We start from the raw sequence: 13111 nt of genomic DNA, 5'->3' as shown, positions 1-13111 counted from the left end.
TTTTTTTTTTTTTTTTTTTTCAAGATGACTGGAAAGGGGCTCTTAACCCTCAACTTGGGGTTGTCAGCACCACGCCCACCCAGTGAGCAACCGGCCATCCCTATATGGGATCCGAACCCGTGGCCTTGGTGTTATCAGCACCGCACTCTCCCGAGTGAGCCACGAGCCGGCCCCCCATTTACATTTTATACCCCAAAATGGAATTCCTACAAATACTCTGACAATGGATCAGTATTCCTGAGAGAAGTTCCCAAGTCAGTCACTTCCCTGTTTTGTGAGTTCTTGCCACTTCCATCTATCTTGGGAAGTTGCAGACCTTAAGTTTAACTTTCTCATCAGATGACAGTGACAAATCAGAATTGACACATCCCAATCCTAGAAGAACCACTTTGCTTCACTGGGAAATACTAAACAGAAGAGATTGACTCACCAAAGAACACTACATTTAAAGAAAAGGAAATGATTATTTTAAAATGGCAAAGACAAAATAATAAGATGGGGGAAAACCTGCTTCAAACAGAAAACTGAAAAAACATATATATATTAATCCATGATACATGCTACAACATGGATGAACCTTGAAAACATGCTAAATAGGAAGAAGCTAGTCTCAAAGGACCACATATTATTCCATTTATATGAAATGTGCAGAATATGAAGATCTATAGATAGAAAGTAGATTAATGGTTGCCTAAGGCTGGGGGGATGAGGGGATTAGGCATTAACTAAAGATTTAGGGATTTCTTTTGGAGGTAATGAAAATGTTCTAAAGGTGATTGTGGTGATGGATGCACAACTCTATGAATACACTAAAAGCCATTGAATTGTATACTTTAAGGGGATGAATCATATGGTATATAAATTATATTTCAATAAAGCTGTTTAAGAAAAAATTCATGCCTCCACACTAGATCTGATGCCAGAGGAGACAGTCTGGGAGACCTGACAGCCAGCCTCAACCCACCCCATCCTCTTATCAGGTTCTTGACTCTGCCACAGGAAAGAATTCAAGAGCACAGTCACAGTAGAAAGTGAAAACACATACAGACTTCACAGAGAGAGTGCAGCTTAGCTCCAGAACTGAGCAGGGCCCACACCAAGTCTAATACAAAAGAAAGAAATACACACTTAAAGTTTAGTACAGAGTGCAGGCTGGCTCAAGAGAGTGAGCAGCTGCTTACTGAAAGTAAGCTTGATACAAAAAGAAAGAAATACACACTGCACAGGCAGAAAAACACATACAGACTTCACAGAGAGAGTGCAGCTTAGCTCCAGAACTGAGCAGGGCCCAGACCAAGTCTAATACAAAAGAAAGAAATACACACTTAAAGTTTAGTACAGAGTGCAGGCTGGCTCAAGAGAGTGAGCAGCTGCTTACTGAAAGTAAGCTTGATACAAAAAGAAAGAAATACACACTGCACAGGCAGAGTACAGGTTGGCCTCAGAAAGTGTGGGCAGCAGCCCCACGTTCTTCTGGGATTCAGCTTTTATAGTTTCACTGATACATATTCATGCTATCTAATGAATATTTGACTAAGGGGGTGGTTCCCTGTTATGTAACATAGTTTTGGTCTCCTTTCAGGGGATGTTCATTGGTCAAATTCTACCACTGCACTGAACATATTCAAGAACATTCTGTGCTCTTTAGCACCACTACTGGAACATCATTCAAAGGATAAACTCCCTTCCACTGAGCATGCTCAGCTACTAGGGTTATATAACTCCTCTCTACTAAGCCTGTCCAGCCATTTGATTTGCATAAGCCAGCCCCTTGTGGTCTCAATTTCCCTCATGTTAGTGCCAAAAATAGGTCTAACAAGCAACAGTAACTCTCCTCTAGGGGAGGGCCTAGAGGAGGGGCTTGAGACCTTGGGAAGTGGCTTGAAACCCAGAGGCGTGTCCCGAAACCCAAACCCAGGGAAACTGAGCATCTCCTATCTCAAATCCACCTTAGGTTAGTCTAAAAGGTTGACGTTACTACTGGGCAGAGGGCCTGCTAGATTATCCAGTAAAATGCTCTGTATTAGTCCATTTCTGTTGCTCATAACAAAATACACAGAACTGGCTAATTTATAATGAAATTTACTGCTTAGAGTTTCAGAGGCCAGAAAGCCCAAAGTCCAGGGAACACATCTGGTGAAAGCTTTCTTTGGTGGTGACTTCACTATTAGCAGAGTATCACATTGCAAAAACGGTGTAGCAGAGAGAGCAAGAGATAGCTCCTCACACTCTCCTTTTAAAGCCCTCAGAACCACACCCATGACCACCATTTTTAATCCATTCACTGTGGCATACATAGTTCTACAATCTAATTACTGCTTCAAGGCCCCACTTTTCAACTACCTTAATAGGATTTCCCATCCCCTTAACACTGTCACAGTAGGGGTCAAGTTTTAGGGGGACATTCAACCCAAGGCACACTCCCATCACAGTCTGGGGAAGAATTTCACAGTCTTGTTTCAAGATCATCAATCTCACTGAAATTCCCATCTGGCTTTAGGTTCCTGTTCCAGAAACTGAAAAAAAAAAAAAAAAAATAGGCAAAACACACTTTCAAAACGACACCTTTAATCTACATGGGCAAGAGGAGAAACAGAGGATCATGGGACAGATATTATGAGCTCTGTCAGAATACAAAGCTGAGAATTTACTATCACTATAGAAACTCAAGTCCAAAGTAGACTACACATACCCCAAGGAAACCGTGTTTCAAAAGACCCCACCACAAAGAATAGTGGCCAAAAGAGTCGATCTGGATAGCCAAGTCCTTCTCCATGACTACACTGACCTCAGTTCTGCTGCCTTATTAGACTTTGGGAATATTCTTGGTAAATTCTCTTCTGTCTTCCCAATCTCTTTAATTTCCCAAGCCAAGGTGAGAGGGCATCACAAGAAGCCCCCTAAGGACCCTGGCTGCACCCACAAGATGCCTTCACAACTGTGTTGCCTTCACAACCACAGCTGTTACTACAGAAAGTCAGAAGGGGGAGGTGGGACAGGTATGTCTCTTACCCTAAAGCAAAATACACAAAATCCTAGGGCACTGGGAGGCTTAAAGGGGAAATCTCTGCAGCTATCAAACAGCAGCTTTGTCCTGCCCTAACGACCAAGATTTTCTCTAATCCCCAGGCAAATTAAAAGACCAAATATTATTAGTCAATTAAAAATGGAGCATATGCTTGTGTCTCCAGTAGACTCCCGCTTGAAAGGGCCTGCTTCAGTTCCTAAGGACAACATGGCCATCTCCAATGCCAGGGCAAAGGGAACTGACAAGAACAGTACCTGGCGCATCGTAGGTATTCAATAAATATTTGTTGAAAGCCTCTTGAATGAATGCAAACATTCCATAGGTACGCCCTGCCTTCTTCCTCAGCCTGGAAACGCGCGCGCGCGCACACCCGCAGAAAGTTGAATCCACACCCGTTCACTGCAACCCATCTGTTACCCTGAGAATTCAATAAGCATAACAACAATTACTGCTAGAACACAGATTTCAGAGGGTATGGCATTTTGTTAATTTTGTTACCAATGTACACTAAGCGCCTAAAACAATGTCTGGCACATAGTAGGCTCTCAATGAATATTTAATGCCGAATGAATTAAGGGCCTGCTGTGTGCCAGGCGCTGTGTTAGGCCAACTTCTGCTGGCTTTTCGTCCCCAGTCACTTCCACCCAGGCGGCAGAGGCTGCCCTGAGTCCTCCCGTCGCCAGGGTCCGCTGTGAGAAACGCTAGACTTCCTTCCCACATCACTCTTTGACGCCGCGAAGTCGCTGCCCGGAGCTAAGATGGCGGCGTCGATGGCAGCTGCAGCCGTTCGGCTGCGGCGGGCCATTCTAAGGTCGCCCCCATGGCAGGACCCCAGCCGTCGGCCGCTTTCAACCGAGCCACCTCCAGTCCAGGCCTCGGCAGTGCGGGACGCCTTCCTGAGCTTCTTTCGGGACCGCCATGGCCACCGGCTGGTGCCCTCTGCTCCCGTGCGACCCCGCGGCGACCCCACTTTGCTTTTCGTCAATGCGGGCATGAACCAGGTGGGGGTTGAGCCCTACTGATCGGAGGCGGAGTTTGTGAGTTTTCCGGAGAGAAAGTCGCTGCGGGATTGGGCGAAAGAAGCTAGGGACGGAGCTCATAGCTTTGGGGGAAACAGGGCTGAGCGTGGTTGGGTAAAGTGATTAGAGGGCGGGCCTCAGAGTCTAGTTAGAGCTTGGGGAGGGCTCGACCTGGGAATTTACTGGGTTGGTATTGAGTTTTAAATCCAGGAAAGGCGGGTGTGGAGTCCTAGGGAGGCACATTGGTGGAGGAAGTCTGCTTTCTTTTATTCGTTCTTTAAATAAAGATAACTCATTCATTCATTAAGTAAATTTTTATTGGGCACCTACTATGTGGTTAGGTACTGTTCTCCAAGCTTTTTGTTGTTGTTGTAGCCATTTTCAGGACCTAAATGACTTCAATGTCCTGGAGGCTCATAACATGGCCTTACTATTGCCAGCTTGTTCAAAATTTCTGCAGAAACACTGTTCTCTAAGCTTTTGACTTTGATCAACTACTTACCTTCTCTAGACTTCATTGTCCTCATCCGTAAAATGGGGGCGGCGGGGGTAGGGAGGTAGGTTAACCTTAAAGGCTGTCCAAGATCCCTACTAAATGCTGATATTCTGGGAAGTGCCCAGTACACTGTGGTCTCCTTTTACACTGGAGTTATTGGGTGTGGTTGAAGAAGCTGAAATAGAGGATGCAACCTCTCAGTGCCATGTTTACAGCCACCAACAATTCTTCCTTCTTTTACCTTGCCTATTTTACTAGCAGAGGGTCTCTGCCTCACGATATATTTACCCCTTCTCTCCCTCCAAACACCAGAGATGACTGCCCCCAGGTTCCCAGGTTGCACCCCTAGGCCAAGACCACACTACACTCTCAGGGACACAGTCAGCCTTAAGTCTGAACAGGCATCCCTATCGCCACTCGCAACCTTTCCCTTCTACTGAGGAATTGAGATATCCCCCTCCCCTCCTTTCATGTGCTTCCAGTTTAAGCCAATCTTCCTGGGCACCGTGGATCCACGAAGCCAGATGGCAGGCTTCCGACATGTGGCCAACAGCCAGAAATGTGTAAGGGCTGGAGGACGCCACAGCGACCTGGAAGATGTGGGCCGAGACCTTTCCCATCATACCTTCTTTGAGATGCTCGGCAATTGGGCCTTTGGGGGTGAATATTTTAAGGTGAGTCTCCAGGAAGGTCTGGAACTAAGAAAGGGTCAGTGGTCAGCTGAAAAGGAAGTCAAAAGTTAGTCCTGTCTCTGCTCTCCTGTCTACGTAGGCAGGGCTTCATACCAGATACAGAGACAAAGCACTAGCTGGACATGTATAATAGGAATTGTATCTCACTTACCTGACTGGATTGTAAGTCCCTTGAGGGCAGGGACTGTGCCTCCTGCATAATGGCTGGTCAAAAGCTGTACGAATAAATAGACAGTAATGCTAAGGTGTTAACTGGAATTAAAGATCACCCCAGGCTACAGCGAGTAGAGAATTTCATGGAGAAGGTGGGACTTGTTCTGGGACTTGAAAGAAGGAAGGAAGGGAAGCTTATAGGCAGGAAAAAACTCAGAGGCAGAAATGGTTGTGGCTTATTCTGAGAACAAGATGGGCAGTAGAAATAGTTTTATCTTAAGCTGAAGGCTTAACTCACCGTGGCTTGATTGGCACTTCAGTGGGGCCTCCCCCTCACTCACCTTCCTCTCCCCACCCCATGCTGGTTTCTGCTGCAGGAGGAGACTTGCAGCATGGCCTGGGAACTGCTGACTCAGGTTTATGGGATCCCTGAGGATAGGCTCTGGGTCTCCTACTTTGGTGGTGACCCCAAGGCAAGGCTGGACCCAGACCTGGAGAGCAGGGACATATGGCTCAGCTTAGGGTAAGTCAACCCCCTCCTTATGTCTGGAAAATAGAGACTGCCAACACTGGTCTTCTTGCTCAGTGGGGACTTGAAGGAGAGGCTGTCATGGCAGAGAGGGTCCCAGCTTCTGCATCTGACCATCTTCCGCTCCTCACCTGGCTTTCTCCCCAGGGTGCCCACCAGCCGTGTGCTTTCCTTCGGGCCACAAGAGAACTTCTGGGAGATGGGGGATACTGGCCCTTGTGGGCCCTGTACTGAGATCCACTATGACCTGGCTGGTGGAGTGGGAGCCCCCCAGCTGGTGGAGCTTTGGAATCTGGTCTTCATGCAACACAACAGGTATTGGGGTGCTGAAGCAGGAGGAGAATCCCTGGTGGAAGTGAAAAAGGTGGCAGTCAGAAGACTTTGATCCCTTTCTTATAAAAACAAACACTTAAATGCCAGTTACTATATGCCAGGCACATTTCTAAACACTTTTCAGGTAATAACTGATTTAATCCTAGTCTTGGCCATGACAGTTTAAACTAGTCACTGCTGCTTTCTGGCATCTTATCATAAGATGGAGTTGAACTTGATGATCTCTAAGGTTTTCTTCTAACCTTGACATGTCTCTTTCTAAGAGCAAAGAATTCTGTCTCAGAAGGTGATGTCTAGGATCCAAGCAAGGGCCCAAGCAGGGATGAGAAAGGACAGGACCCCACCCAAGCCCTTTATGAGAAAGGACAGGACCCAAGGCCATCATCATCTGCCGTTGGGTGGGGAGGGATGATACTGCCTGTCTAGTTCCTCCCACTGTCACCCCGTTGGGCTCCTCTTCAGTCCTCTACTCCACTTGGGCATCTGCCTCACACCTGTAATCCTGGGTGGGGCCTCACCTTGCATACTTCCCTGGTCAGACAGGCAGATGGAAGCCTGCAGCCCCTGCCCCAGCGGCATGTCGACACGGGAATGGGCCTGGAAAGGTTGGTGGCCGTGCTGCAAGGCAGACGCTCCACCTACGACACTGACCTCTTTTCCCCGCTTCTCAATGCCATACACCAGGTGAGCCTGCTTCTTTCCTTCCAGAAGCCCCTCTGACAAGCTTGTCACCAGTGCTCAGCCCCATTGCTTTCCATCTTGGTTGAGGGTTCAAAGTATTCGCAGCATGTGGGGATAGTAACCAGCCAAGGATCCCAGAGTGTCAAGCATGAGACTAGGATTCATTGCTTATTACCTGGTGTTGCTCCTAACCCCTTCCCTTCTTAATTTATTTAAAAAATATGTGTCAAGTGCTTACTTTGTGGTAAGTCTTTTGTGCTCAGTACTGAAGATACAGCAGTAAACAGGAAAGATTACCTTCTAGTGTGAGAGAGTGATAATAAATAAGTGTGGTAAAGAACAAGATAATAGCTTACAGATTGTTAACAGGCAGTAAACATGGGTGATAGTAACTGGGGGTGGATATAGAAGAACCTTAGGCAAGGTGTTTAGGGAATGCTCACCAAAGAGATGACCTTTGAGCTGAAACCTGGAAGAGGAGGAGTCAGCCACAGGAGGCTCATTCCAGGTAGGGGGGACAGTAGGTACCAAGGCTCTGAGGCAGGAAACGGCTTGACATGTGCAAGAACAAAAAGGCAACCAGCCAACTAAAGTAGAATCACATGGGATATAATTGGAGAATATGGCAATTAGCTTTTGCTGTATAACAAACCACCCTAATACTCTGGCTTAAACCAGCAACCATTGAGTCTGTGGGCTAGCAGTTTCAGCTGGACTTAGCTGGGTCATTCTTTTGATCTTGTGTGAGCTCACTCATATATCTCTGGTAGCACTAAGGCAGCTCTTCTTCTGGGGCTTGGCTGGCTGGCAGTTTGGGGCAGTGGGAATGACTGGACCATGTGTCTGTTGTCACCCAGCTGGCTAGTCCAAGCTTGTTCACATCACAGCTTGGCAAGGTTCCAAGGAGAGCAGAAGTGTAGGCTTAGTACAGCGTCATTTCAACTGTATTCTATTGGTGAGAGCAAGTCACAAGGGCACAGAGTCAAGGGATGGAGGGACTCTATCCCTTGATGGGAAGTAGCTATAAAGTCAAATTGCCAATGGCATGTGCTAAGGAAAGGGTCATTTTTGCAAACAGTCTACCACAGAAAGAAGGCAGGGGCCAAATCTTATGGAGCCTTGAAGTCCAAAGTGTGGCTTTTATTCTCAGTGTGGTGAGAAGGGCTTTATGTGGGGAGGGGCATGACCTGAATGCACACTTTTAAGAGGCCACTCCTGTGGCTCTGTAGAGGATGAGCTGGAAAGAGACTGGAGTAGAAGCTGAGAAACCAATTGGAAGGCTATTATCAGTCCAGGTGAGAGACCACAGAGCATGGCTTAGGGTGGCAGCCATGGAAGTGGAGAAAAGCAGACTGATTTGAGGGATCTCGTGGAGGTAGAAGCAGAAGGACCCACTGGTGGATTGGATGGGGAGGGGAAAGAGAAATCAAGGATGGCTCCCACAGTGAATGACAGGACTGCTTAATGAGATGGGGAAGCCTGGGGGAGAGATAGTTTAGAGCTCGCTCTCTGCTTTAGAGCACTTACATGTACACATAGCAAACACCCTCCTTCCCTGCCCCCCATGAAGACTAGAGTGGGAGCAGGTGGTGGAGAGCACTTGGAGTCAGCCAGCCTGGTTCAGACCTCAGATCTGTTCCTGATGAGTTGTGTGGCCTTGTGTCACATAGCTCCTCTGAGCCTTGGTTTCCTCTTCTTTAAAGCAAGGATGATAATACCTCCTAGAACAGGCTGTTTAGGGGATTAGAAGTCATGTCATTCAAGTACCCAGCCAGTTCTGAGAGTAGAAATTCAGTAGATGACTACATATATGATCATTGTTCATGCTGAATGTGGTCCCCGTGAGGACAGGGATTAGCTTCCATTCATCCAGGCAAAGCCTTTCTGGATGTGGTCAGCTTTAGGGTTGAGAACAGAAGATTTAGAAGCAATAAAGAGTACCCACCTGTGCCAGGTCAGGCAGCCCCAGCAGCCATGTCTCCTCTCCTGCTTTCCAGGGCTGCAGGGCACCCCCCTACTTGGGCCGGGTAGGGGTGGCAGATGAGGGACGCATAGACATGGCATACCGTGTGGTGGCTGACCACATCCGCACACTCAGCATCTGCATCTCTGATGGCGTCTCCCCTGGGATGTCAGGTGCCCCGTGAGTCTGAAAGGGCTACAGAGAGGGGCAGGGGCTACTGGGGGATACAGGGGTGTGGAGGGAAGGAAAAGGAGAGGTGGGTCAGGTTGAGATGGCAGAAGGAATGGGGGAAGGGAGAGGGCTTAGGGGTGGGATCACACACTCTGGTTCTCGTCCTTCCCATCCGCCATTCTGCTGCCCAGGGCTGCTGCAGTTCATATCTATGCTGTGACCCCTCTAGGCTGGTTCTTCGTCAGATTCTCCGTCGAGCTGTGCGATTCTCCACGGAGGTCTTGCAGGCACCACCTGGCTTCCTAGGTAGCCTGGTGCCTGTAGTGGTAGAGACACTGGTAAGGGCAGAGCTTTTTCCCTCTTCTGGGCTTCCCTGGGCACTTGGGGAGCCTACCGCTGAGCCCAGACAGTGCCCCCGGCCAAGGCACCCAGAGCTCCCACCCTGAATGTCCAGCCCAGTGTCCTGTCAGCAGGCTGAGAGCTGTACTTGCTTATAAGAAGCAGGAGCCTTCAGGAAGCTCTTTTCCCAGACTGTTGAGTCTTAGACATTGGGACCCTCTTCTTCCTGTACCATCCCACAGGGAAACTGACTCCCTATTTGAGTCCCTCCTCCAGTCCCTCAGTGTTCTGAGCCTCCAGGGCAGGTATCCTCAGGGAGGCCCAGGGTGGGGAAGGTAGAGAGTGTGCTGGTTGCCTTCTGTGCCTCCTCAGCCCTCCCCCTCCCCCAGGGAGACACTTATCCGGAACTGCAGAAGAATGCAGCCCAGGTACTGGATTCACGTGGGGGAGGGCTGATGGGGGAGCTGTGGAAAGAGATACCTCTCCTCCCCCGAAAGGAGGCCCAGCTCCATTCATGACCTCCCCCGGTTCAGATAGCCAACCTGGTGTCAGAGGATGAGGTGGCCTTCCTGGCCTCCCTGCAGCGGGGTCGGCGGATCATTGATCGGACTCTGAAACGCCTGGGGCCTTCAGATGTGTTCCCTGGTGAGTGGGGTACCTAGACAAGGCGGGAGGGGCTCACTTAAGCACACCAGGGTGGGCAGAGGAGGGAGCTCTGGGCCAGCTCTGTGCCTCACATCACCCTCTCGCCTCCACCCAATGTTCCTTACTCACTATACTCCCCATCCAACACCCAGACCCCTCTGTGGCAGGAACACCATGCTGCCCCTCCCCACTTCTGCACTGCCCAACTAGCCCTGCCTCCTGTTCCTGCTTTCCAAGGTCGGCTTCATGCCTAGACTGAGCTCCCCTCCTCCTCCGAAATGACCCTGGGCTATCCCTGGCCCTGGCCTTACAGCATGAAGTCTGAAGGTGACCCTTCTGGAACCACCCAGTGTGGGGAGAGGGCACTTGTACATGGCACCCAGAGGCTTCTGTGTAGTTAGAAAAGCTCTGGCTCTTACTTCCCCCTCACTTCTCTGCCTTCCTTTGTCTTACCCCTCCCCTCCTCAACACCCGTGTCTTTCTTACTCAAAGCCGAAGTGGCCTGGTCCTTATCACTGTCTGGGAACCTGGGGCTCCCACTGGACCTGGTAGAGCTGATGCTGGAGGAGAAAGGGGTGAAGCTGGACACTGCTGGGCTGGAACGGCTGATCCAGGAGGAGGCACAGGTACAGGCTGGGGCCCCCACGCAGGCTTCTGTCAGGACACATCAACTCCTTCACCAGCCCTGAGCTCCTTGGGAAAGAGTTACAGCTAATGAGAGGAATCAAGAGACTGAGATACAGTCTGTTCCCTCACCCATTGAGGTGATGGGACAAATTTTCAGGCCCACAGCTTGTAGAGAGGAACACTAGCTAGAAATGGGCTAAACAGAGAGGCAGAAGGGGAGAGGCCAGCATAGCGTCCTAGAGAGAGTCTTTAGGGGCAGTGATGGGCAGGGAGACCTGATCCTGAGGAGCCTGCATGATGGACAAGTTTGCCAGTCAAGCCCTAAGGTCTTATTCCAGAGGGGGCTGCAGGGTCCACACAGCTGTGTGGCAGAGACAGGCTCTGCAAAGCTTAAGTCCTCTTGCATTCTCTGTGCACCTTACACACACCTATCCTGCAGCACCGGGCACGGCAGGCTGAGCCAGTTCAGGAACAGGGACTACGGCTCGACGTTCACGCGCTGGGGGAACTGCAGCGCCTTGGGGTGCCCCTAACCGATGACAGCCCCAAATACAATTACTCCCTGCAACCCAGTGGATGTTATGGTGAGAACCTGGACCAAGGTGGGTGGCCACAAGCTTGCCTGACCATGATTGGGAGGGACGTCAAAGATGGTTGCTAGTGGCTCCTATGCATTCCCCACAGTAGCCGCCAGGGGTCCCTGTGGCCCCCAGCTGAAGGGCCCTCAGCCCAGTGCCTATTGGCCTCAAGACACAGTCCCACATCCCATGCCGCCAGCCCCTGCCTAGCACTGATAATATTCTGCGTGCTGGCAGAGTTCGGCACCTGTGAAGCCCAGGTGTTACAGCTGTATACAGAGGACGGGACAGCTGTGGCCTCAGTTGGGGAAGGCCAGCGGTGTGGCCTCCTCTTGGACAGGACCAACTTCTATGCTGAACAAGGGGGTCAAGCATCGGATCGTGGCTACCTGGTGCGGTCAGAGCAACAGGTGAGTGTGCACTCCTGCTCCTCAGAACCTAATTTCTGTGGGAGGCACACCTGAGCCTGGATGGGAGCCAAGCAGAAAGGCTACAAGCAGTCACTCCAGTGTCTTGACCCCACCTCCCCCAGGATGTGGTGTTCCCAGTGGCCCGGGCCCGGGTCTATGGGGGCTTCATCCTGCATGAGGCAGTAGCCCCCGAGTGCCTGCGGGTAGGAGACCATGTGCAGCTACATGTGGATAAGGTAAGGACCCTCCCCAACTGTTCTTGATACCCTGCAGCCCCTTCACTCCCCACCCTCCACCCTCACCCAGGACCGTGGGTGACAAAAGTGTTTCAGGCCTGGCGTCTGGGCTGCATGGAGAAGCACACGGCCACCCACCTGCTGAACTGGGCACTGCGGCAGGCCCTGGGCCCTGGCACAGAGCAGCAAGGCTCCCATCTCAGTCCTGAGCAGCTGCGCTTCGATGTGGCCACCCAGGTGAGAAGAAAGACAGGCTTCATGTGAGGCAACAGGCTTAAAGAGAGACAGTCTGATGACGTGGGGGATTTGACCAGTCCAAGGGCCTGGACTCTGGGACCAGCGCTGCCGCTCAATCCCTGTGGGACCTTGGGCAAGTCCCTTCCTCTGAGGCTTCTGCACCAGCAAGAAGTCAGGCTAGACAGTGTCTGGGGCCTTTCTTAGCTCTAACTTTGTAGGATTTTGAAGGCCCTCCCATCACCTCCAGCTACCCACCTTCCTTGTTCCTGCTGTCACTCAAGCCATTCTTGCTCAAACTGGGCTGCCCTCTCCCTTCTCTACCACCATGTCTCCACCTTCTCTAACACCCTGTCTCCCCCCCCACCCCAACCCCCTGTACATTTGGCTCAAATCCTTCCTCCAGGAAGCTCTTGCTAACTAATCCCCATCCCACCTACCTGCTCCCTGGTCCTGCATCTCTCCCGTCCTGTATTTCTCTTCCATTGGGCTGCCCCTTGTTGTAAGCTCCTGAGAACACAGCCTACTTCTTCTGTTTCTTCATTAACTTTTAGTAACTAGTGAAAGGCCTACAGCTTCCAATAGCCCCACTCCCAAGTGGCTTTCTAAGGAAAAGAATTGTCTGCTGCACCAGTGTTTATGGAGCACCTGTTATGTGCTAGCCACTGTTGTAGAATGTGGGGATAGTTCAGTGAACATCGACCGCTCCTCAGTGCATCAGTTACAGGCATGGGGCTGACTGCCTGTTGGTCTGTCCATTCTCCCCTCCCCTCTCCAGGCCCCATTGACCCCAGAGCAGCTGCGGGCAGTGGAAGGTGCTGTGCAGGAGGCTGTGGAGCAGGACGAGGCTGTGTATGTGGAGGAGGTGGCCCTGGCACTCACTGCCCACGTGCCTGGCCTGCGCTCTCTGGATGAGGTGAATTGGGAGAGCCCTTTTTTTTTTTTTTTTTTTTTTTTTTGTCTTTCGTGTTTTTCCG

General features: G+C 50.5%; 1 protein-coding gene across 1 annotated transcript in view; it reads left to right on the top strand.

Annotated features, from left to right (window-relative positions):
• Positions 1-3766: 3766 nt before the first annotated feature.
• Positions 3767-13111, top strand: part of AARS2 (alanyl-tRNA synthetase 2, mitochondrial) — a 12927-nt gene continuing 3582 nt past the window's right edge. The window contains exons 1-15 of the mRNA XM_008572646.1: positions 3767-4029; positions 5026-5217; positions 5766-5911; positions 6065-6232; positions 6790-6934; positions 8929-9074; positions 9295-9403; positions 9794-9832; positions 9938-10049; positions 10542-10675; positions 11116-11260; positions 11492-11664; positions 11787-11900; positions 11997-12137; positions 12913-13050. Of these exons, the coding sequence (XP_008570868.1) occupies positions 3787-4029; positions 5026-5217; positions 5766-5911; positions 6065-6232; positions 6790-6934; positions 8929-9074; positions 9295-9403; positions 9794-9832; positions 9938-10049; positions 10542-10675; positions 11116-11260; positions 11492-11664; positions 11787-11900; positions 11997-12137; positions 12913-13050 (2145 nt within the window). The 5' untranslated portion in view covers positions 3767-3786. The remainder of the gene's footprint in view (positions 4030-5025; positions 5218-5765; positions 5912-6064; positions 6233-6789; positions 6935-8928; positions 9075-9294; positions 9404-9793; positions 9833-9937; positions 10050-10541; positions 10676-11115; positions 11261-11491; positions 11665-11786; positions 11901-11996; positions 12138-12912; positions 13051-13111) is intronic.

Source organism: Galeopterus variegatus, unplaced genomic scaffold, assembly GCF_000696425.1.
Source record: "Galeopterus variegatus unplaced genomic scaffold, G_variegatus-3.0.2 Scaffold813, whole genome shotgun sequence".
In the NCBI taxonomy this organism is placed as follows: domain Eukaryota; kingdom Metazoa; phylum Chordata; class Mammalia; order Dermoptera; family Cynocephalidae; genus Galeopterus; species Galeopterus variegatus.
The sequence above is the reverse complement of the archived record's forward strand: the minus strand, read 5'-3'. Positions and strand labels throughout refer to the sequence as shown.